The sequence below is a fragment of the Tasmannia lanceolata genome, unplaced genomic scaffold (genome assembly GCF_043159265.1).
Source record: "Tasmannia lanceolata isolate RefF3 unplaced genomic scaffold, GAP_Taslan_0.1 ptg000008l, whole genome shotgun sequence".
Classification (NCBI taxonomy): domain Eukaryota; kingdom Viridiplantae; phylum Streptophyta; class Magnoliopsida; order Canellales; family Winteraceae; genus Tasmannia; species Tasmannia lanceolata.
Window position 1 is genome coordinate 10,627,982 of NW_027518685.1, and position 22,388 is coordinate 10,650,369.

Genomic DNA, 22,388 nt, shown 5'->3' on the forward strand with positions numbered 1-22,388 from the left:
AAATTTCGACTGATATTTCAAAATTTCCGCCGAAAAACTGTAACGTTACAGGTATTGCCCATTTTGGAGCTGACAATATTCCGAAATTTCGGTCCCCAGTTTCGAATTTCGGTCGAAACTTAAAACCATGTTCTTAAGTTATCAGGTTCATGTAATGAAAATATACCACCCACGTCTTTTTTAAAGTAAGATATTGAAAAAGTCTTCGAAAATGAAACTATTTTCATAAGCAAGACATTGGTGGTAAATGAGAAAATACCCACATCTTAAGAAATAATAAAAATACTCCTATCTCATGGGCTAATTTTCAAAACAAAACCTCTATCCATGTTGTCATCTTCGATGGCCGGACACTATATTACCAATACAGACCGAAGTCTCACTAACCAACCAATACAAGATTGGAGGAGAGTCGAATAGGTGAAAGGATTGTCCTGAGTTGGAAAAACAAAACATCTTGCTTTTTTTACCAACAAATCGGATATTTGCTGTGTTGGTGTTGCGTAGCTCCGAGAGACGGCATTTTCACTCTCCTGAAAATTAACTCACAGAGAGCGGGTATTTTCCAAAGATTAAAACTCATTGAGTCAACATGAAACTCGTCCGAGTTGGCTCACCAATAACTCGTAAAAGATGAAAAGTTAAAAAAAAAATACATGAAGCTTCATCAGTGTGGTCTCCAACTTAGTCTAAATGACCCAATTCACTACCACTTGCTTGATAGACCTGGTAAAAAGTGACCCGGACCCACGGGTTCACCCGTCCCGCCTGTAATTTACGGGTCCGGGTCACTAACTAGTGACCCATTTGAAATTTGACTCGGCCCGTACGGGTCATGTCAAAACTGGGCCGGGCCGGGTGGACCCGTAGGTGCCCGCGGGTGCCCGTAAAAACCCAAATGATTTAGATTTTATATGGTATAAGCCCCGTATAGTCCCATATTTTTCAGAAAGTACTATACGGACCACATCATAGGATGATCTAAACCGTCCATGTGATGGAACACAACTTAAATAAGTTGTGCCCCAAAAATCATTTCTATAGGATGATCCTAGCCCTCCGATCTATAGAGGTTTCCATAACAATAATATGCAATTTCTCCATAGATTAGAGGGCTAGGATCATCCTATGGAAATGATTTTTTGGGCATAGCCTAGTTATGTTATGGCCCATCACATGAACGGTTTGGATCATCCTATTTTAGTGTGGGAATAAAAACAGCAAAAAAAAAAAAGGGAAAAAACCGGGTGACCCGCGGTCCACACCCGGCTCGTACGGGTGGGGTCAAGGTCCACCAATTAGTGACCCGTAAAACTCCCCATTTTATACCCGCCCATATGACCCGGACCCGTACGGGTCGGGTGAAACGCCCGGCCCACCCGTTTGCCAGGTCTATCACTTGCTTCTTTTGTTTGTCAAAAAAAAATCTGTTGAAAAGTGAGCCTATGTGGCTGCTCTCTCATGCAATAGCCGGCCTGAGAAATGACTTCTTTGATGGTCCCTAGCAAATCCAAATAAGATATATTGTAGTACTAAAAGAAACTAATTTGAGTTGACTCAACTGCTGAGAAAATGGGTTGACTCGCTAAAAACTCACAAAGCACTGATAAGAGAAAAACTCATGGTAACGTTTAAATCTGCTACATGTAATCTCGTACGAAATGACTTCAACCACCATACCTTCCATTGGAGTGCTGTATTCGCCCTTTTATTAAAAAAAAAAGAAGAAGCTCGTGAAAGCCTTGGGACAGCCCAACTAGTGTATTTATGACGACACCTTTAACAGTAGGTCTAGAGGGGGCTGTCTCAGGTAAGAAAAAGGGGCGAATATTTCATTTCCATGTACCTATTTAAAGTAGTACTGTGGGCTCACACTATGCATGGCTGTAAAATGGTGGGCCCCTCCCAATCAAAATATGAGGTGTAAAATGGTGGCTTCCCCAATCAATAACATTAGGGGTAAACGGGTGGGTCCCACGCCATGAAAACTTGAGGCATAAAATGTGGTAGGCCCATCCATTAATAACATGGGGTGTAAAATTGTGGGCCCCACCTACCATAGCATCAGGTGTAAAATAGTGTGCACCACCATATGCTCAGTAGTCCGGAAAATGAAAATCTTTCTGGGTGAAAAAGTTTTCCAGTAAAAATTTTTCTTAGAGAGGAAAAGAATGATAATGAAAAGGATCGTGGTCTGTATATATCTCAAAAGAAATTATACGGTGCCCAAGCATCAGGTCCTGTGTGGATGGACGACAAAAGTACCACCCATGATGTTTGATCCAACAACAGCCTCTCAAAAAGTGAGCTGGTGTTGGATCAAATATCAAGGGCGGTACCCCCACACGAGACTTGACACGCTCTGGCACCGTATAAAAACTCATTATAGACAACTTAAATCTATCGATAGGAAAATTGACCCAAGAGTTTCCATTGTGTCAACGGGGAAAACTGCTCAAGTTCTTATCGAGTCAGTAGTCACTCAGTTCAAGTTGCCTCGACTCTGCTCACATTTGAATGGAGTCCAGCATCTGGTTTTAGGTTATGTTATTTTCATTATGTCATTAAAATGGTTTTTTGTCCAAGGATTTGAATATTTTTCATCTTTTCCTGGACAAGTGGCATGAGTCTATCGAACCTTTGAGTTATCTTCATTAGCTTGTGGTATTATGTAATCTTATCACATATAATAAAATACAAGAATCCTCCACTGATCAAAAGCATCGAGAGAAATCCAACTCAAACACAAACTCTCAGATGTGCAGTACAAGATTAATAACTGTTTTCCATTGACAATTATCCGTGTCAAATCTTGGAACTAATCACTCCTTTCCATTGGGCTGTTGTCCCGTAAACCACAACAGGGATGCTTTGCAGTCCAAGATTAGCGGTCGACATCTATCAACATTCAATGTACAAACAATCACTTAATCCAACAGTTTAAAATTGTTCAGTTATGTGACTTTTGACATTGGCTTGTACATATGGTGGGCCATTGGATTAAGGCCATCACTAGACGATGCCACCTAACTCTGTATAGAAAAAATTTTTGATTATTGACGCCTAGCTAAGCTTAGATTTAGTCCCTGTTAGGTTTGGATTTTTAGAATCAATTTCTTCTACAAGATTTTAGTGTGGCAAGGGACCATAAAGGTGGCAGTGTTTGTTCGTGGTCCACAAAGAGGCCCTAAGCCACAAGATGTCCAACGGTCGTAGAAACCTCGAACTTCCTCGCCAATTGCATTTGGAGAGACATTGATATTATTTTACAGTGAGATTTGCTAGGGAACTTCGCAGAAGTCATTTCAAGGACAAGTTGTTGCATGAGAGAGCAACCACATAGGCTCACTTTTTGTCCTTTTTCATTTATTCATCCTATATATGTGGCTGCTCTCATGCAACAGCCGGTCCGTGAATTGCATTCTGTGATGGTCCCTAGCAAATCCCTTTTACAAATATATCCTTTGAAGACAAGTTTGACAGTGGATTATTTGCAGTACTTTCTCTAATGAAATGGATCTTTATTAATTTTCATGCCACTAAATGCTGCCACATTTGAGTAGCTATTGTGATGTTATTTTAGTAGTATCTATATATCAAAATCTATGCTATATATAAGCTAAGCCTCTCCTAGTTCTTTGCCCAATTAAAATTGATTTCTTAAGTGAGTGGTGGAGGTCTCTCTCTCTCTCTCTCTCTCTCTCTCTCTCTCTCTCTCTCTCTCTCTCTCTCGACGTAGCAGGAAGATAAAAAGCTATTTAAGCTCATGCTGAAGGCTCGTGGAGATCAATCCCTTAGGCCGCAGTTTTCGTTAGCTGTACCATTTTACTCAGAGAATTAAATGCACAATGGTGACATTCAGCCAATGCTGGCGCCCTTTCAACTCATCTTTTCAAGGGCACCCCTCAGTTTAGCATTCCTCTAAAATATTTGTGTAATTAGGCAGGAGAGGGACTGCGGGTCACATGTTTTTTCAACTGACGGACGGATAGAGTAGACATGGCTAGGTAGGTGAGGTGATCCTTATCTAAGCAGAACAAATATCTAGCTAGTGTTTTCTAGTTGCAGTCCTGCAAGCATATTTAGAGATGTATATCTGAGACTGAAGATGATGAACTACCCATTTTTTCCTTTTTTTACCGACCTACCAATTTTCCTAACATTCTGTGTCTTTTAAATTAAAATATTATCTTCCCCTTTACTTTCTATACTTTCGATTTTAGCCAAGTTTATTGTTTGGCCCTGTTTGGATGGCAGGAATTTTATGGAAAAGTTTGGAAAGGAAAAATATGTCTAAAATTTTCTACTTTTTTACACAAGAAAACAGATAACTTGAATCAGCCCTATTCAATTTATGATAACATCCCTCTAAATATTAACTATAATCATGTCGTTCCCTTCTAAGTCATGGAAAGAAAGAAAAATTACAAGAAAACATTTTTCGTAAGTTTTTTTTTTTGCAATCCGAAGAGGAATTACAAGAAAACTCCCTTTCGCCAGCTTTTACATTTATTAGCCCATAAATTTTAATACTCCCGCCCCTTTGACCCTCTTTAACCAGCTTTTACATTTAGTCTCTCTCACGAGAAATTTTTCACCCCACTGAAATGAAGTTGGCTGATCTTATACGTTAATCAATAGATATTGATCATAGAAAAGATGACTTGCAGTGGAGACAGTCATGGTCATAGAACATATGATCTGATCGTTGAAAACTATTTTTTTTTTTCCTGGGATTTATCTGGGAACCCGGGTGCACCTGAAATTTTATTGATAAAATAAAAGAAGTACAAGAGGGGGACATGCCACCGTACCTCAAAACCAAAATAAAAGGAAAATTACTTGCAACGAATACCAGGGATACCCAAAGAGCCACATCTTAAAGTGCCCCTAGCCCTTGTAAGAACAAAAGAGGGGATTAAGGATGGAAGATTCCATATTGCCATCCACTTAGCCTTCTCCAAACTACTTATCATCTAGTTCTGGACATAAGATTATCAGAAAACAGCACCCACCCCGCCACTCCTGACACAACTACTTACCCATCACCTTTGCCAAAAGCTCAGATATGCAAAAGGAAGATTTCAACTCTGGGCTTCAATAATGGCCCCAAAGAACATTGGAAGCAAAGAAAAGCAGACACAGATTGAAAGTCTAGAAGATAATGTCTACCTTAACGAACAGTTACTTTCAGGCAGTGAAAAACAGACCACAATGTCAAGGTCCAGAATTAGAGGTGATAAAGGAGTATTTCTTCCACCATTAAATTCATATGCTCCAAAATATCTGATCAAAGAATTTGGACTATAATGAAACAGCCATCAATAGTTGACTGTGACAATTCAAAAGGTCAAATTGAGATGGTTCAAGTCAAATTTTTTTCTTACTTAATCAAACAATTGGAAAGCATGAAATTTTAGAAAAAAAATTTTCTTTTCCAAACTTTTCCAAAAAAATTCTTGCACTCCAAACAAGGGCTCTTCTGAAACTTGCAGGTAGTTGCGGGAATAATATAAGGACCACATCAGAAATTACTGTCCAGAAGCTATAAGAAGTGAGTGGCAACAAAAAGTAGAAAAAAAAAAAAACCACTGAAACTACAGGGGGTAACTGTACCAATTTCATTACCCGCGGGCGTCGGCAAAACTCTTTTACAAATATATCCTTTGAAGACAAGTTTGACAGTGTATTATTTGCAGTACTTTCTCTAATGAAATGGATCTTTATTAATTTTCATGCCACTAAATGCTGCCATATTCGAGTAGCTATTGTGATGTTATTGTAGTACCTATCAAAATCTATGCTATATATAAGCTAAGCCTCTCCTAGTTTTTTGGCTAATTAAAATTGATTTCCTAAGTGTGTGGTCGAGGGCTCTCTCTCTCTCTCTTTCTCTCTCTCTACAGCATTAGCTGATCAATGGAGTATGGACGTAGCAGGAAGATAAAAAGTTATTTAAGCTCATGCTGAGGGCTCGTGGAGATCAATCTCTTAGGACTCAGTTTTCATTAGCTATATACCATTTTAGTCAAAGAGCATTACATGCACAATGGTGACATTCAGCCAATGCTGGCGCCCTTTCACCTCATCTTTTCAAGGGCGCCCCTCCTTTTAGCATTCCTCTAAAATACTTGTGTAATTAGGCACGGGAGGGACTGCGGGTCACATGTTTTTTCAACTGACGGATAGAGCAGACATGGCTACGTAGGTGAGGTGATCCTTATCTAAGCAGAACAAATATCAACCTAGTGTTTTCTAGTTGGGGTTCAAACCGAACCATTGCCACCCCTACTCTTTAGTCTTTAACCAGCTTTTATATTTATTAGCCCCTACTTTTAATACTCCCGCCCCCTTTCCCTCTTTAACCAGCTTTTACATTTACTCTCTCTCTCTCTCTCTCAATTTTACACCCCACCCAAATGAAGTTGGCTGGTCACATGTTATCCCCTCCCGTTGACCTGACCGATAGCTTACTTATTCCCACCTCATACCTACGTTTCTCTTCCATTTTTTGTCATCAAACATACGTATTCCTATATATTTAACGTACATATATACATACTTCTATACGTGTATCTGTACCATTTTCCGACAGACCCTGTGAACAATCCGTGCATTTGCGCGTATTCACCTTTCATACGCACTCACAATTTCCAATCTTTCATTTTTCAGGTTTTGATACTACAAGAAGCCCTTACAGATAGAATGCGAAGATAAATAGTAAACTTCATCGTAGCCTTCGTTACAAAATTCTACTGCTAATTGGACAATTCACTAAAACCTGTGTTTTTTTTTATGAGCTACGGGTGTATGTGTCTTTATGGCATGCAATTTTTTTAACAGACAAAAAATGCAAATTATCAGGCATTTTAAGAGTAATTTGCTATGAATAATGTTTACGATGAACGGGACCGTCTATTACCATAAACACGTGTATGGTGTCAAGAGCAGCCAAAAACTTGCTGTAATTCCCCATCCTGTAAAACCTATGATCATGGTATTCAATCAATATGCCATGATCACAAACACAATAAAACAATATAACAAATTATTCTAAAGGATCTAACCATGCACTGAATCTAGAATACAAGAAGAAAGATTAAAGAACTTATCTCGATCGGCCATGGAGGTGATCGATCGAGCTGGTTCTTCTATTGCCTCTCCAGTCTGCCTAATCTATGGCGGGGAGTTCTCTTTTGATCAACTTAGGTGGCGGCAGACACAAACTTCATATTCATAGAAAATGCCTTCTAGAGTTCCACCCACAATACAACTCTATGGCATAATCTATTAAGACTTAACGGCAGTTGAATCGAGCTACACACTAACCATTCATGTCTCAATAGGGATGTTATGCACTGATTAGCCTTCTATCCATATCTCAATAGGGATGAGATGCACTGATTACCCTTCTACCCTTTATTGATCACTGGTAACATGGAACTCCAGTCATTTCACACATGCATTTTCACATGCAGGAGTTTTGATTTTCTTTTTATGCTTGTACTGAGGTTATAAAGATTAATATGTTTTTTTATAATTCCTCAGCTTAAGTGCTTAACTCGCATTTCTTTACTTTAATTTCCAATTTTTTCTTCTTTTTTGGTGGTATGTTTGGTGGATAGATAAATTTAAGGAGAGCTACTTACAGTCCGTTCAACATTATTTGACATTCATAGTCACCATTTCTTCCGAACAGCTACTTTTTTCTTCTGTTTTTTACATTGATAGTTACCATTTCTTTACATTGCTAGGACCATCTGATCAAGGTTTTCTCCGTGGTATTTGACTAGACTTGTGGTATTCCGGTCGGACCAACGGATTTGATAACTTTTATATGGCACAAATGGGACTTTTTTGGGAAGAAGTCTAACAACTGCTGTCCTCGCAGCATTTTATTTATTTTAGTAGAAAGGTAAATGACAAATTTACCCTTTCTTTGGCCACCCCCTCCTAGCGGTTTCACAACTATGAAAAAAAATGACACAAAAAGACAATAGAAGGTGGCCATGGTTAAAACAGTAGTGCATTTATCACCAGCCTATTAGAAATTTGGAAAGGTGGTGTTGTTTTCTGTGTCCCTCATGAGCCATATGGTCTGTTGAACTATCAAGACTCGTTTAAGATTTGGCAAGAAACAATTAAAATGTTAGTTTTGCAGGCATTAATCATTTATGTTCATTGGATGTAGAATAATATGCCAAAGAGTTTCTAGATGTGTAAGATCAAATGAAAGCAATTCAAAGAGTCAAAACTTTAAACTAGCTTAACTGATTTAGAGAATTTTGAGTTTATTCCACATGGGACGCAAGGTTTGATCATTAGGATTGATCCTAACAATACCATCTGTGAAGTTGGACTCTAAAAAATTACAACATCTTGAAAATATGATGCGGATCTTATACGTTAATCAATAGATAGATATTGATTGTACCAAAGATGACTTGCAGTGGAGACAGTCATGGTCGTAGAACATATGATCTGATCGTTGAAAACTATTATTTTTTTTCCTGGGATTTATCTAGGAACCCGGGTGCACCTGAAATTTTATTGATAAAATAAAAGTAGTACAAGAGGGGGAGATACCACCTTACCTCAAAACCAAAATAAAAGGAAAATTACTTGCAACGAATACTACGGATACCCAAAGAGCCACATCTTAAAGTGTCCCTAGACCTTGTAAGAACAAAAGAGGGGATTAAGGATGGAAGATTCCGTGTTGCAGTCCACTTAGCCTTCTCCAAACTACTTATCATCTAGTTCTGGACATAAGATTATCAGAAAACAGCACCCACCCCGCCACTCCTGACACAACTACTTACCCATCACCTTTGCCAAAAGCTCAGATATGCAAAGGAAGATTTCAACTCTGGGCTTCAATAATGGCCCCAAAGAACATTGGAAGCAAAGAAATGCAGACACAGATTGAAAGTCTAGAAGATAATGTCTACCTTAACGAACAGTTACTTTCAGGCAGTGAAAAACAGACCACAATGTCAAGGTCCAGAATTAGAGGTGATAAAGGAGTATTTCTTCCACCATTAAATTCATATGCTCCAAAATATCTGATCAAAGAATTTGGGCTATAATGAAACAGCCATCAATAGTTGACTGTGACAATTCAAAAGGTCAAATTGAGATGGTTCAAGTCAAATTTTTTTCTTACTTAATCAAACAATTGGAAAGCATGAAATTTTAGAAAAAAAAAATTCTTTTCCAAACTTTTCCAAAAAAATTCTTGCACTCCAAACAAGGGCTCTTCTGAAACTTGCAGGTAGTTGCGGGAATAATATAAGGACCACATCAGAAATTACTTTCCAGAAGCTATAAGAAGTGAGTGGCAACAAAAAGTAGAAAAAAAAAAAAACCACTGAAACTACAGGTCACAGAACTTTCAGCTTCTCATGCGCAAAAAAATATGAAAGTCCCTAAGAACCAATTGGATGCACAACAAGATATTTTCTGTTGAAATTTTTTATTTCATCGCAAGCCCACAGAATACAATACATTGCATAACAAAAATATCTTTATAGTTTGTTCTTGGAATGAGACGTGTTCCCTCTTGTTATATGATACGTTTTGCGTGAGTTAGATAAACATATCACACATAAAACTATTTAATTGTGCAGACAATTGGACCCTTTGTATCTCTTATAAAACCATTCTTCAAAAAAAAAAGAAAAAAAAAACAAAAACTATTCTTCAACTGGAATATTAAATAGAAACAACAGATTCTGAGGGTTCTGATCAGGGATTTGCCACATAGACAATAATTTGAACTACAAATAGAGGCAAGCAACAATGTCCTTCGACGAGCAATGGTACGTAAAGGTTTCCCAACTCTTGTAGACACTGTCAATAGCTAAAACTCCCAAAAGATTTGAAGGATACTGAGAGAAGATAGGGGCAATTTAATGAAACAAAGCTAGGCTTTTCATGGTACCTAAACCATGGTCCCATTGCTCATAACATTTAAAATTAAATTCATTTTCTTTATATTCACAATTTTCAACGAAACAAAGCATTCACAATCGTTATCAGTTAAGCATGACATCGCAACTCAATTGACTTGGCTACATTATTACAATAGATAGTCATCCTCAACAATGGTACAAGTAATCAAATTCCATAAAAGAAAATATAAATTTCAAGACTTCAAAGGTCAAAGATGATTGATGTTGTTCTTTGTTGTAAAGGACCTCATGACCTTACCATTCAAAAAGAAAGGACACCATGACCTTGAATATGCTGAATCTTGCACAACCTGATGGGGAAAGCCACTATTATCTGGTGGGATGCAAATTTTAGAGATTCATGTGTTCCAAGCCTTTTCGTATAATTACAGTTTCATGCCACTTAGATTTGAATGAATTTTCAGGTTCTTTCAGAACAATAATTTACATGTATCAAAAAGTAATTAATAGGGTACGGTATCCTGTTAAATATCAAAACCAGTTCTTTACTAACAAAAAAAAATGAAAAATGGTAAATTACAAGGAACAGATTGGATCAAGAACACTAATTTCCATGTATATAAAAATAATTAATTTGGTAAGGTAACATGTTAAATATCAAAACCCATGCTTTACTTACAAAGACAAAAAAGGGAAAATGGTATCAATACGGCAATACTTAAACTTACAAGGAATGGATGGGATCAAGCTGTGGAGGGGAAGTTGAAGCTACAAAACCATTAGAAGAAGCCACCATGGAGGAGCATCCAATACTATTAATTCCATTTCTTCTTAGTGATTTTGGGTCTATCCCTGCCTTGTGAGCTGCAATAACCCCTATAGCTTCCCAATAATTTAAAACCTTGACCTGCAAATCAGATTTCCCATTTCTTCAAGTACCCAAATACTTTGAGAAAACATATCCTGAAGCCAAAAGAAATAAAAAAGAAAAGGATAGGAAAATAATGGGATGCATACTGCTTCAATTCCAAGCTTATCAGGCGTATCTTCAAGCACTGTTTCATTCTCATCAACAGTGATTATCATAGGCTGTACCAGAACCAAACTGTTATATTCCAATAAAAATGTAGTTCTATTTAACAAAGTCATGATACAGAAAATTGTGACTTGACATAAATGTTCATGGAAAAAAAAATTGAGTCCAACTCAGCCCATCAAACAGCCTCTTTTCAATGATCTATTTTCCGGAAAAAATGAACCCATGAATCGAGAGTGAGCTGGACATTTCTCTTACACGAATAGACCGGTCCATGGAAATTCCAGAATCAACCCAATGATTTTTTGAACCAAGAGAAGAGCATAGAGATAATGAATTTTTACCTTATTTCTTGAACTTCTTGCAAAAGCAATAGTACCCTCCCCTCCACAAGCGTCAATGGGAAGAATTACACTGTCAACATCACTCGCCAATATGCAACCATGCTCAGAGGACCCAAACCCCCTTACTACATACTGGGGTGCTCTACTTAAGCCCGCAAGAACACATGGCAAAAAGGTATATCCTATCTGTTAAACAGAACCCAAATCTTACGGCAGATGGAAAGAGAAATAGGAGAGGAAAGATGAGGAAGCACAATATCTCCCTACATTTCTCCAAAACAATTTATATTGGCACAGATCTATGAAACAATGAATTCTCGACATCCATACGAGATGTGTATCCATCTCATGCATATGATATTAGACATACATATGTTACACATGCATGTTGACAATAAAAATCAGAACATACACAGATTTGAATATAGAATCAAAACCAAATAAAGGCAATCTTTTAAAGGGTTTGAAAAAAAAATACAAAATAAGATTATTTAAAATCCATAAAAAAAATTTGTGCTATACCAATCTCTATCAGGATAAGTGCTTCTTGGCCCAAATGAGTTCTGACAATGTAAATCAGCCTTGAAAACCCAATATTTATCAAAGACCTTTGGTTTGCACTAGCACCATGATAACAAGAGCCAAAAAGTTGGACTAACAATTGAAGGAAACTGATTTGAGGATGCCACAGGAGGACACTGAGCTGGAACAGCCTCTACCTGCACACCCCGCATGTGGACCAGACATGTGGTTGGTCTGGCCCAAATGCAGGGCACACAGGCATAGGCCATTCTGACCCTGGCTTTCTGCACCATCCTGCTAACACTTCTCATAATCAAACAGTCACTCTTAGAACCCAGTATTGGTTAATGAGAGTTACAATCCCTAAACCATATATATGTTTATACAATATATAATAAATCCTTCTTCAAACAGTACCATCTTGGTAAATATCAGAATACTTGTTGTTCCTTTCCAACTTGTTATTTAGAAGAATGCTTCAAGGAACCAACATTAGGAATGGGTGCATCCAACTATTACAATTAGATCCAAAAAAAAAAGGACGGCATTCAAATGAGATTTTATGGGAAATTTCTAAAAGATTCACTTAATCTTTAGAACTATAGTATTCTTGTTAGGTAACAGCTATCTTCATAAGTTCCTTATTGTCAATATATTAACAGATAGTTCTAGTCATTTGAAGCCTTTCTTTGGGTCATCGTGAAACCCAATCCCAACTTCACTTCAACATCATCAACGCTTTCTACATTTTTGTCCTCCAGATAGAAAGTGCAGTTTTTACAAATGACTAGACGCAATCTTCTTCTTCACTGTCTCCTTTTCATGATAGTTGGCAGATTGAACATCCTCACCTCAACTTTACACACTCAAGGTCATTACCACTAAGGCAAATGCTCAACCATTCATCCTCAAGGTTCACAAGGCCAACTGCACAAGGATGATTTAACCTTGTACGTGCTTAGTTTGGTTCGTAGCAAATGTAGAAGACCCATTTAATTATTTTGTTGATCCCTAGCCAATGCAAAAGACCCATTAAATTATTTCCAATAACATGAAACAAGAATTTTACCAACCTCTTCAGCAGCAGATCTTGGGCATAATGATGGGCTTACAGGAAGAGGTAATAATGCAGGAGCATGAGCACACGGGATCTGGAACTCCTTCACTACTAGATGGCTTATAACCGCCTCCACTCCGGCCAACAAATCTATCCCCTACAAAGTAACAGTAGGCTTAAACCAGAAATTGGTGGAGCATAACATTTAGGCCATTTCATAATTATGAACCACAGGGCATGCACCACCAATATATGAATATTATCTTTCAAAATAGGCAATACTAAACTGGGATAAAGACCCAAACATACAAATGATAATTACCTTCCCCTGTCGATAATCTTCCATTTCATCGCTCTCTTCATCTGGAAAGCGCCCAACAACTGCTACGGCATTTACCCCTGACCGGTTAACTAGAGTGTGTACAGCCCTTAATAATGAGTCAGGGTGCTTAATCCGCCCCGTTGACTTCCCACATTTTGGATCGACCCATTTCTCAACCTGTAAAAGATGGGGATTATATATTGCTGTCTATTTTCTTATGCTCTGGGGCTGCATCCTATACAGTAAAAGTATTTATACAGAAGAAATAAATTTGAAATGCACAATGCTACACCTTAATCATGGACTCGAGAGGGGAAGTGAGGTGAAAGCGAATAATATTGTTTAAAATGTAAATAAGTTTTCAGACATAAAAGAACTATGTTTTCCAATTTCCTTCTGCTCTGGGGCTGCATCCAATATAATAAAAGGATTTATACACAAGAAACATATTTGAAACACACAATGTTACAATTTAACCATGGACTGGAGAGGGAAAAGTGGTGAAAATAAATATAATTATGCTTAAAATGTAAGTGGGTACCATTACAATGTGAAGATTAAGTGAGAGGTTAATTCTCCAAATAATAACATCAGTTCCTTACAGAAATTTTTCTTGAGGAGGAATATCGTGAAGCTTGTACTTTTGCAAGAACATAAGGGACTAGCTTAATGAACATGATATCCGCCATGGTGAGAATACGAAACTCTACTTGCTAAGATGACTTCCCAATAATATGGAACCTGGTGTAAAGGCCACTCCCTACTTAACACTGACAATTGTCTCCTATCATAATCAAGAAATCTCTCATTTAAGGGGCCGTTTGGTACGCGAATTTTAGAATCCGGGATGTCTTCAAAATTGTAGCTAAGAGACAAGAGAAGAAGCGGACCAGCCGTCGTTTTTTACTCCTTTTTTACTTCTCGCCCTTCTTTCCGTCAGCAAGAGAGTAGAAGATCCTCTCATATTTCCAGGTTTTAGAAATCTCAGGATGCAGGAGAGATTTTTAAAACCTGAATTTCTCACTTAAAATCCAAGAAACGCTGTCAGGACAACATACAACGGCTTGATCATGAACCCTCTTTTACACTGTTTTCAAACTAAAAACCTGGATTCTAAAATCCGCGTATCCAAACGGCCCCTTACTGGTTATGATTTGCTTTTTGATGTGTAGAAAACTCCAAGCCGGGCTAAGTGCAAACATCTTACTCTTCCATAGGACATAACATTCTTATTGAGTATATGTTTTAATTGATTTATATATTGATTTGAAGATCTCTATGAAACCTACAATAGATATTTCTACATATGCTGTAAAAATTTATCATTTCAAACCTTAACAAGTTGTCCAGAGATCAGTAATGGAATTGGTGACAAAAATTAGAATTTTAGGTGTTTTACTTTTCTCATTTCAGTTTTATAAATCATTGGTCTTTAGAAATCATTTCAGTTTTAGGGTTATTAGGTTTATAATGAAGGGTAGAATTAGATGATGGTGAAGTGTTAAAATAAAAAGTGGGTTTTAGGATTATTTAGATATATACTATATTTTGATGAATTTATAGACATAGCTATAATATAGATATGCCGACCCCAACTAGTTTGGGACAAAGGCTTAGTTGAGTTGAGTTGTAGCTATATAGATATGTTTTGAGAATTGAAGAATTTAGAGCTCTTTCTCCATATTGGTGATCTTTGATTACTTTTTTCTCATTTTATCTATATTTCCCATCCAATTTTGAGTCTAGCTCCTAATTTTCATTACTAATCCTCAGAGGTTTGTTTTGTGTGGACCCATCGTTTCCGTTAGAAATGAGCTAGCGTTAGAGAGGAAGAAGAAGAGGAATGGACATGATGGAGTGTTCACTAGGAAGCTCCTCATGAATATGATATGTATATAGGCCTATCTAGGGCAACATGAGTACAAAGACAATAATACCCTATAATCTATGTCTAATGCCTAATCTACCCTTACATGTTATTCAACAGTTTCCAAGAGGGGAAGACCAGTTGCAAGGATGTTACAAATTGGAAAGCTCAAAGGATAAAAGAGATGAAGGACCTTCGACACCAAATTATGTGGATCAGTTGTAGGTTGGAGCATGTGGGACTTTTGGGTCACTATGACAATGATTTTGCTCAAGAACCAAAACTCTCTCTTTCTGTCTATGCTTTGCATGATAAATCAATAGAAGTGGGGAGACCTATTCTGAAATTGCTCGCTCAAAGAAGGGCATCTCATTTCTGAAAGGGTGTACATGGTAGACCTCTTTGAAGAGACAAGAAAGTTATGTGTCGAGCCCAATGAGTCCCCAATGGAAGTGAAACATCATTTATTTAAGCGCTAATAAGGGAAAAATACTTGATGATAAAGGGTTTATATTAGAGGCTAATAGGAAAGCTAATCTATCTATCACTCGACACATGGTGGGAGTTGTTAGCCAATTCATGCATTATATCAGATCTCTCACCTTGATGTGGTGTCTTGCATTCTTCAACATCTCAAGTCTTCTCCAAGGAAAGACATTTGGTTGTTGCTCATGGACATCGTGATATAATAATTTCTTTATTGTTGATTGGGCTGGTTCACTGAATGATCGTTCTACTACAGGTTATTGTACATCTGTTGGAGGTAACCATATCACTTGGAGGAGCAAGAAATAATCAGTTGTAGCGTGATTAGGTGCAGACGCCAAATACAAGAGAATGGTTCCCATTGAAATTCACCTTCTGTGGTTGAATATTTCTTTTAAAAGAACTTGGGTGTGAATCTTCTATACCAATGAAGATGTTTTACGAAATCAGGCTACACTCTATATTGCAGTTAATCCTGTGGTACATGGACATACCAAACACAATGAAGTTGATTGAAATTTTGTGAGATGAAATTACATCCAAGGATATTAATACTCCCTTTGTTAAGGCCCTGTTCGGTAGAGATTATGACAACAGATGGTGAGCTTCCAAACCTATTATTGGGCTCAGATTACGTTAATTTTGAGTCCAATAATATGTTTAAGGGCTCACCGTCGGTTATCAAAATCTCATACGAACAGGGCCTAAGTCAGAAGATCAACTTGCTGAACTAACCCATCAAAAAAAATAAAACTTGCTGAACTATCCACTACTCTTGGGAAAGATCGACTCCATACTTTAATGGTCAAGTTGTGCATGGTGAACATATATACACCATCATGAGGGGATGATTGCACGATATGTAATTACAAGTATTTAGGGATTATATTTATCTGCTTCCATTGGAGTGGTTTAGCACTTTAGCCAATGTAGAAATATAAAAGGACCAAGTTTAAAAAAGAGGAGATGAAGTACAAATTCATCTCTTTTGCCCTAATTTCCTTCCTTCAGGTGTCTTTTTAAAAAATAATGTAAATGAAAGATCCTAAAGTTATTCAAAGGCTTAACTAAGAAGGTGGTTCTTTTATGTGTCAATACCTGTATAGGAGTATCTGTCACAACATATTCCACAATAGGCAAACCAAGGGAAGCCCTCGTGGCATCAGCAACCTGTAAATGGCGAATCCGAAGCTCTTCCTCAATTCCAGCATCAAGAACCAAACCAACCTGTTTTGAAAGTATAAACCCATTGTGCACTCATAACAAAATAACAATCACTACCATCGTCAATAAAACAAACCCATTGCGAGCCTTGGCGGTAAGGTTGCTCCATTGTGACCTGGTGGTCACGGGTTCGAGTCACGGAAACAGCCTCTCTGCAAAGCAGGGATATGGCTGCGTACATCTAGCCCTACCCAGACCCCGCAATGGTGGGAACCTCATGCACTGGGCCGCCTTTTTTTACCATTGTCAACAAAACAATGGTAAGAAGACAATGCATAATTATCTATTAGTTTTCCAGAAGGAAGCATTGGAAAATGTTGGAAATTCTACGGTATGGCCTTACCTCTTTCTAAAATGGTTTACATGTCTAACTTATACAACAATTTTTATTTTTTAAAAAATGCTCTAAAGAATGAGGAAGAAAAATCATCATTTTCTATATAATGTGCAAAATGAAAATAAAACATAAACTGTTTGAACCTTGGGGAGAGAACAGTCACTCAGTTAGTTTGTAAATAAGTTTGTCTTTGTGGTTTTTGGAAACAATTAGAAATGTTGACTGTGCAATCCATTAAATTGAATCAAGGCTTAGAATCAAGTTGCAATTCTGCTGCATGAAGGAATTTGAGCCCCCAAACATGTGAAAAAAATGACGCAAGGCTAAGCATGAGAGTTGAGAATCCCAATGGGGAGACTCATTGGGGCCATTGAGATGGTTCCTTTGAATTGCCTTCTGAGGTAAGTGGAGCATAGTTGAGTATACTGCGATGCGTGACAAGGAGAAAATGAAGTTAAGAAGATGTGTACTTATTTCTATGGGCTAGAGTCGAAGTCAGGCACGAGTGTTGTTTCGGATGACCGCTCCAATATTTAAGAAGCCGAAGAGAATTAGTGGATTGCTTGAGTTCACGTCGTTTCACTCTACCCTCTTATTACCCTGTTATTTTTTATAGTGTTCATAGTAAATCATCTATTCATCTTATGCTTGGTTGCACAGTGCTAAGCCCAAGGGAACAATTTGTGATGATTCAAAATCAGAGGACTGGAGGACATCAAACCAAATATTTGACTGATAACTCAAGAGTGAATCAAGTGAAGGCAGTGACTTCAAGAGTTTGCGGGAGTGTGGTGTCGAAGGGACAAGGTTGGTCGGGACAGGTTAGGTTGTCAAAGTGTCAAATGCAGCGGGATCGGTTTTTAGCAAGATCGGGCCGTTTTCTATTGAAGAACTGAGTAATAGAGATCGACAGGGGCATTGATGTTATCAGGTGGAGGAGTGTCACAAGAAAATCAATTGGCTTCTCATGGTAGGCACATGGGCATGTCGTGACACATTACAATATCATGCTAGGCCTAGGGATGGGTGCATTGCATAGACTAACGGACTGGATGTTAGGGTGTTAGAGGCCCTTGGTCAGTACCGGGCATGCATAAGTGTGCTAGTCAAGATGAGTTTCATTACCAATATGGGAGTACGTTTCGGCAGCACCTTTGGAGGGCACTCTCGACTAAGGTGGGTGGTTGCCTCAACTCCTTAGGCTCATGAGGCACCAGAATCTTGGTGGTTGGCTGAAGAATCATGCGGGGACTTGGCCTTACACAAGGTATGATGATGGGAATTGTGGTGCAGCTCAAATGTACCTTGAGGGAGCTTTGGGTACGAGTTGTGAGTTATCTACAGAGATGCTCCAACTTCCTTGGTTGAGGATGGGGACCAAGGACAATGTTGGGTTGGGTTCCAACCAGCATTGCACATATAAATTAGTGTTGAGGCTACGTTGTGGCATCCTTAGCATCGCGGTACGTCTTGTGGGCTAGGTCAAATGACTAGCTATGAGCATGTCAGTGTGGCTTAGGTAACAATGTGTGTGTATATGTATATGTATATATTAGAAGTCTTGCCAATTGCTCCATGGTGCATGCATGCACCTTGGATTACGTAGCCACAAGACTGGGTAGATTGGGATTTGGTATTGTTGTGCCTCCTTCCTTGGTGAGCTTTAGCTAGCTAAGCTGGACTTGTGAACTTGTGATATATTCTTTTGCATTAACTCTTGGTGCGGCCATGTACCTTGAGCGTTCGAGTTATAGGATCTAGTGGCTACTAGATATCGCCTTGCATCCAATTAGCTTAAGTCATGTGGGGCCTTAGGTCCTATGAATTGGTTCATGGAATGCGTCTGTGTCATGAAAAAGCCAGTTAACAAAACTTGACGAATCAGTGTGCAGTATAAAGATTTCTCACATGAATGGATTGCACAAGGCTTGAGGGCAATGTTTGATTAGCTTCTGATGCAGGCAGATCACAAGATGTGGGCTTAATTCTAAAGCTTCTGTATAGTGATTAGAACAAAAAAGAAAAAGAAAAAAAAAAAAATTTAAATACATACCTTATTTTGGTGAACGGGTTCAAGGGCCCATGACCCTTCTGCGAACCTGTCAAGTGCATAACCTTCCACGTAAAGCGTATTTGGCATCGGCCAATACAGCATTGCTGCATTCAGCACCTGTTTTAGAAAAAAAAAAAATCGATTTAAACTTTTGTAAGCTAAAGGGATATATCTCTCCTAAGCTAAAGAGAATATAATAGAAATGTTTAATAAAAGAGTGTCATTATCAAAACAAGGGAGGCAAGAGTGGGATTAGAGAAGAGATAGACGTTTGGGTGAGAAATGAGACAATCGACGACGGAGGCAAGAGCTCGAGCCACCGGCAAAGAATCGCCGGCAAATCCGCCAATGGATGCGCCTACGCCCGTGGGAACGATCATCACGCTAGTGTAAGGCCTGTGAAACTGGGCCCACCATAAACCACGTCAGGTACCTCTCACGTGCGGCAAGCAAGAGAAAGGAGAAACGAGAAACAAGAAGAGAGAGGAGCGTGCTTAAATAAACCGACCTTGGGGTGTAAAGAACTTGAACATGAAAAGCGGGAGAAGGTTTTGGAGATGGAAGGCATCGATCGACGGCGTAAACTTACTCCAGTGGCGGAGAACGGACGGCTGTGATGGAGTGCCATTGGAGAGGGGAAGTGCTTTGCCGCTTTCCCTCTGCTTCGAACTGATGATAATGCTGTCGTTAGATAATGAGAGAACTTAAATTTCCTTTGATTTTTGTAAGGACCGAGTAGTAGTCTCCCTAAATCACAACCAATTAAGGCCGTGCACATCATAATTGATTCAAACTATCCAAGCCTGGTGTTAACGCTTGGTATATTTCTCTAGCCATTGATGCCGAATTTTGTACCACATGGTAGGCTCATTGTGGCTGTTTTACCATTTTGTACCACATGGTAGGCTCATTAAGGGTTGGAACTTGGGTCGAGTTTTACCCAACCAGACCCAAAAATAACCATGGTCGAGCTTAGAAATCATAGGGTCTTGACTCTTGGATTGGCCAGGTTTTAGGTTGAAAAACCAATCCAATTTAAAGAAGAAAAAAAACCCAAAACCCGACGCTTAAATAACCTGGTTCAGTCTAGAAATCATAGGGTCTTGGGTTGGGTTAGGTCGGGTTTTTAAGTTCCAATATATTGATATCATTATTTTCAATGAGGTGACCATGTCTGATGTGAAAAAATAGCTTCCTTATGAAATTTATACACTTCATGACATAAATCTGGATATTTTTAGTTAGATGATGTGTTGTTTTGAGCACTCTTTAAAATTAGTCACTACACTGCTAAACTTATACCCGACCCGACTCGAGAAACTATTTCGGATGGGGTTGGGTTTACGAATCTCGGGCTTTGCCATAAAAAAACTAGACTCGACCTGAGATAATTTCTCAGGTAGGGTAGGGTTATGAAAAACCCGACCTGCCCCACCTGAGTAGCAAGCCTAGTTTCAAGCGTGCATTTGCAGGCCCCCACATGGATTATTGGAATCTTTTTTCAATCTTTAATTAGGCTATGGCAAAGCCAAGATTGGACCCACGGTTAAGTCTCTTATGCGAGGGAATATTATACCATACAGGCACATCTCATAATATCCTTCCCCAAGTGTCAATGTTTTGAAGATGGATAGTAAATTTATGGAAGTACAAATATATGCCACCGTGAAGTTTGGTGCGAGTCAACATCACAACCATTAAGCGTGGCATATACCTGTGGCTCCTATGGCTAGTATTATCAGTTGGCTCCACTCTAAAAAAGAATTTCATTCTTCAATAATCTATGAAAATTCTAGCAGGACGGGCTGTGAGGCTCTTTCCTGAACTTTATTGGAGACCACTATGGTTGACCAAATCCTGTTTAGAACACCTTAATTGGATAAACCTAAGCCCTTCCTGAATTAAGCCTAGTCTATACCGTTCTACCGAGGAAAGTTTTTTTTTTTTTTTTATAACTTTTTCAAGTGTTTCATCTTCGGCATGGTATGTCCGTTTTAAATGGGACCAAGATCAAGTAGGTTGACTTCTGATGGTCTACGAGTCATTAGTGTTGATTTCACACAAATTTAGCCCCTTTGGACCCAAAAATTGTGCGTTACCAATGACCTTGACAATGAGGCATCGTTCTCTCAATCCATTTAATATTTGTTTTTACCAATCTATGGTCAGATTCATCAAATTGATCCATGAAATTAAGAAAAATAATACAATATTTCTAAAGAGCATAAGGGCCCCAATAGTGCATGTGCAACATCAGGGGCTATACATTTTTTTAGAGATGATGACCCTTTAATCTTGCCTTTTGATCACCCACACCCAGCGTCAATGTACGAGGCAGTAAAACCCATTGGATTCTTCTGACATCAAGTCCATTAGCCCCCCCTTTAGTCATTGATGCACCGGCGCTGGGTGATCAAAACGGGCGTAGATATCACTTCCCATTTTAGAACTCTGCACATATGTTCTAACTCTATATAATTGGATTAGAAATCTCCTTTCCATTTAATTCTAAGCTTCTACTAATAGCTAATAGGAATTCGCTAGTGACCATCGCAGAAAGGCATTTCATAGCCGTCTGTTGAATGTGAGAGCAGCCACACAGGCTCACTTTCCAGCAGATTTTGTCTTATTCATTTATTCATCTGAGGTGGCTGCTCTCACATGCAGCAGACGGCCACGGAAATGCCTTTCTGCAATGGCCCCTAGCAAATCCCTAGCTGATAATATCCATCAACACAAGGTTATTAACCTCAAAAGTTTCAGATATTATTAGTGGACAATTTCCTATGAAAAATTACAACTCACTTCCTCTACCAGTATATATTCTTTGTGTGGACCATTGGGACTAGAAGTATCACTAGCGTATCCCTGGCCCATGAATTCTCTGCATAGACCCATTAATAATTGAACTTTCGATTTGTAAAGCTCAATTGAAAACATAATATATTTACATAAAATACATAAATTATTAACATGACACACAATAATTTTACGAAATACTACAAGCATTAAATTTTTAAAGACCTATATTTACATAAAATATATAAATTAATAAAACATGACCTACAATAATTTTACGAAATACTACACGCCAGGAGCGGAGGCACATTGAGCATGAGGGGGGCCATGGCCTCCCCCCCCTCATAATTTATTGATAGGCCTATAAATTATTAACATGACATACAATAATAAATGCACGATGTTCCTAAGGAACCTTTATATCAAT

At 38.4% G+C, this 22,388-nt stretch overlaps 1 protein-coding gene across 5 annotated transcripts in view; it reads right to left on the reverse strand.

The window, feature by feature from the left end:
* Positions 1–9,971: 9,971 nt before the first annotated feature.
* LOC143884316 (uncharacterized) overlaps positions 9,972–22,388 on the reverse strand; it is a 53,922-nt gene continuing 41,505 nt past the window's right edge. Inside the window, exons 2-11 of one of the 5 annotated variants that reach the window (XM_077387823.1) lie at positions 19,671–19,831; positions 19,432–19,566; positions 19,163–19,279; positions 16,647–16,718; positions 13,196–13,372; positions 12,890–13,030; positions 11,295–11,480; positions 10,932–11,003; positions 10,643–10,821; positions 9,972–10,264 (exon numbers count right to left, since the gene is read on the reverse strand). In XM_077387823.1, coding sequence (XP_077243938.1) covers positions 10,216–10,264; positions 10,643–10,821; positions 10,932–11,003; positions 11,295–11,480; positions 12,890–13,030; positions 13,196–13,372; positions 16,647–16,718; positions 19,163–19,279; positions 19,432–19,566; positions 19,671–19,790 — 1,248 coding nt within the window. In that variant the 5' untranslated portion in view covers positions 19,791–19,831 and the 3' untranslated portion in view covers positions 9,972–10,215. Of the gene's footprint in view, positions 10,265–10,642; positions 10,822–10,931; positions 11,004–11,294; positions 11,481–12,889; positions 13,031–13,195; positions 13,373–16,646; positions 16,776–19,162; positions 19,280–19,431; positions 19,567–19,670; positions 19,844–22,388 lie in introns of all 5 variants that reach the window. The other 4 variants (XM_077387821.1, XM_077387822.1, XM_077387825.1 and 1 more) reach the window with 4 other exon arrangements.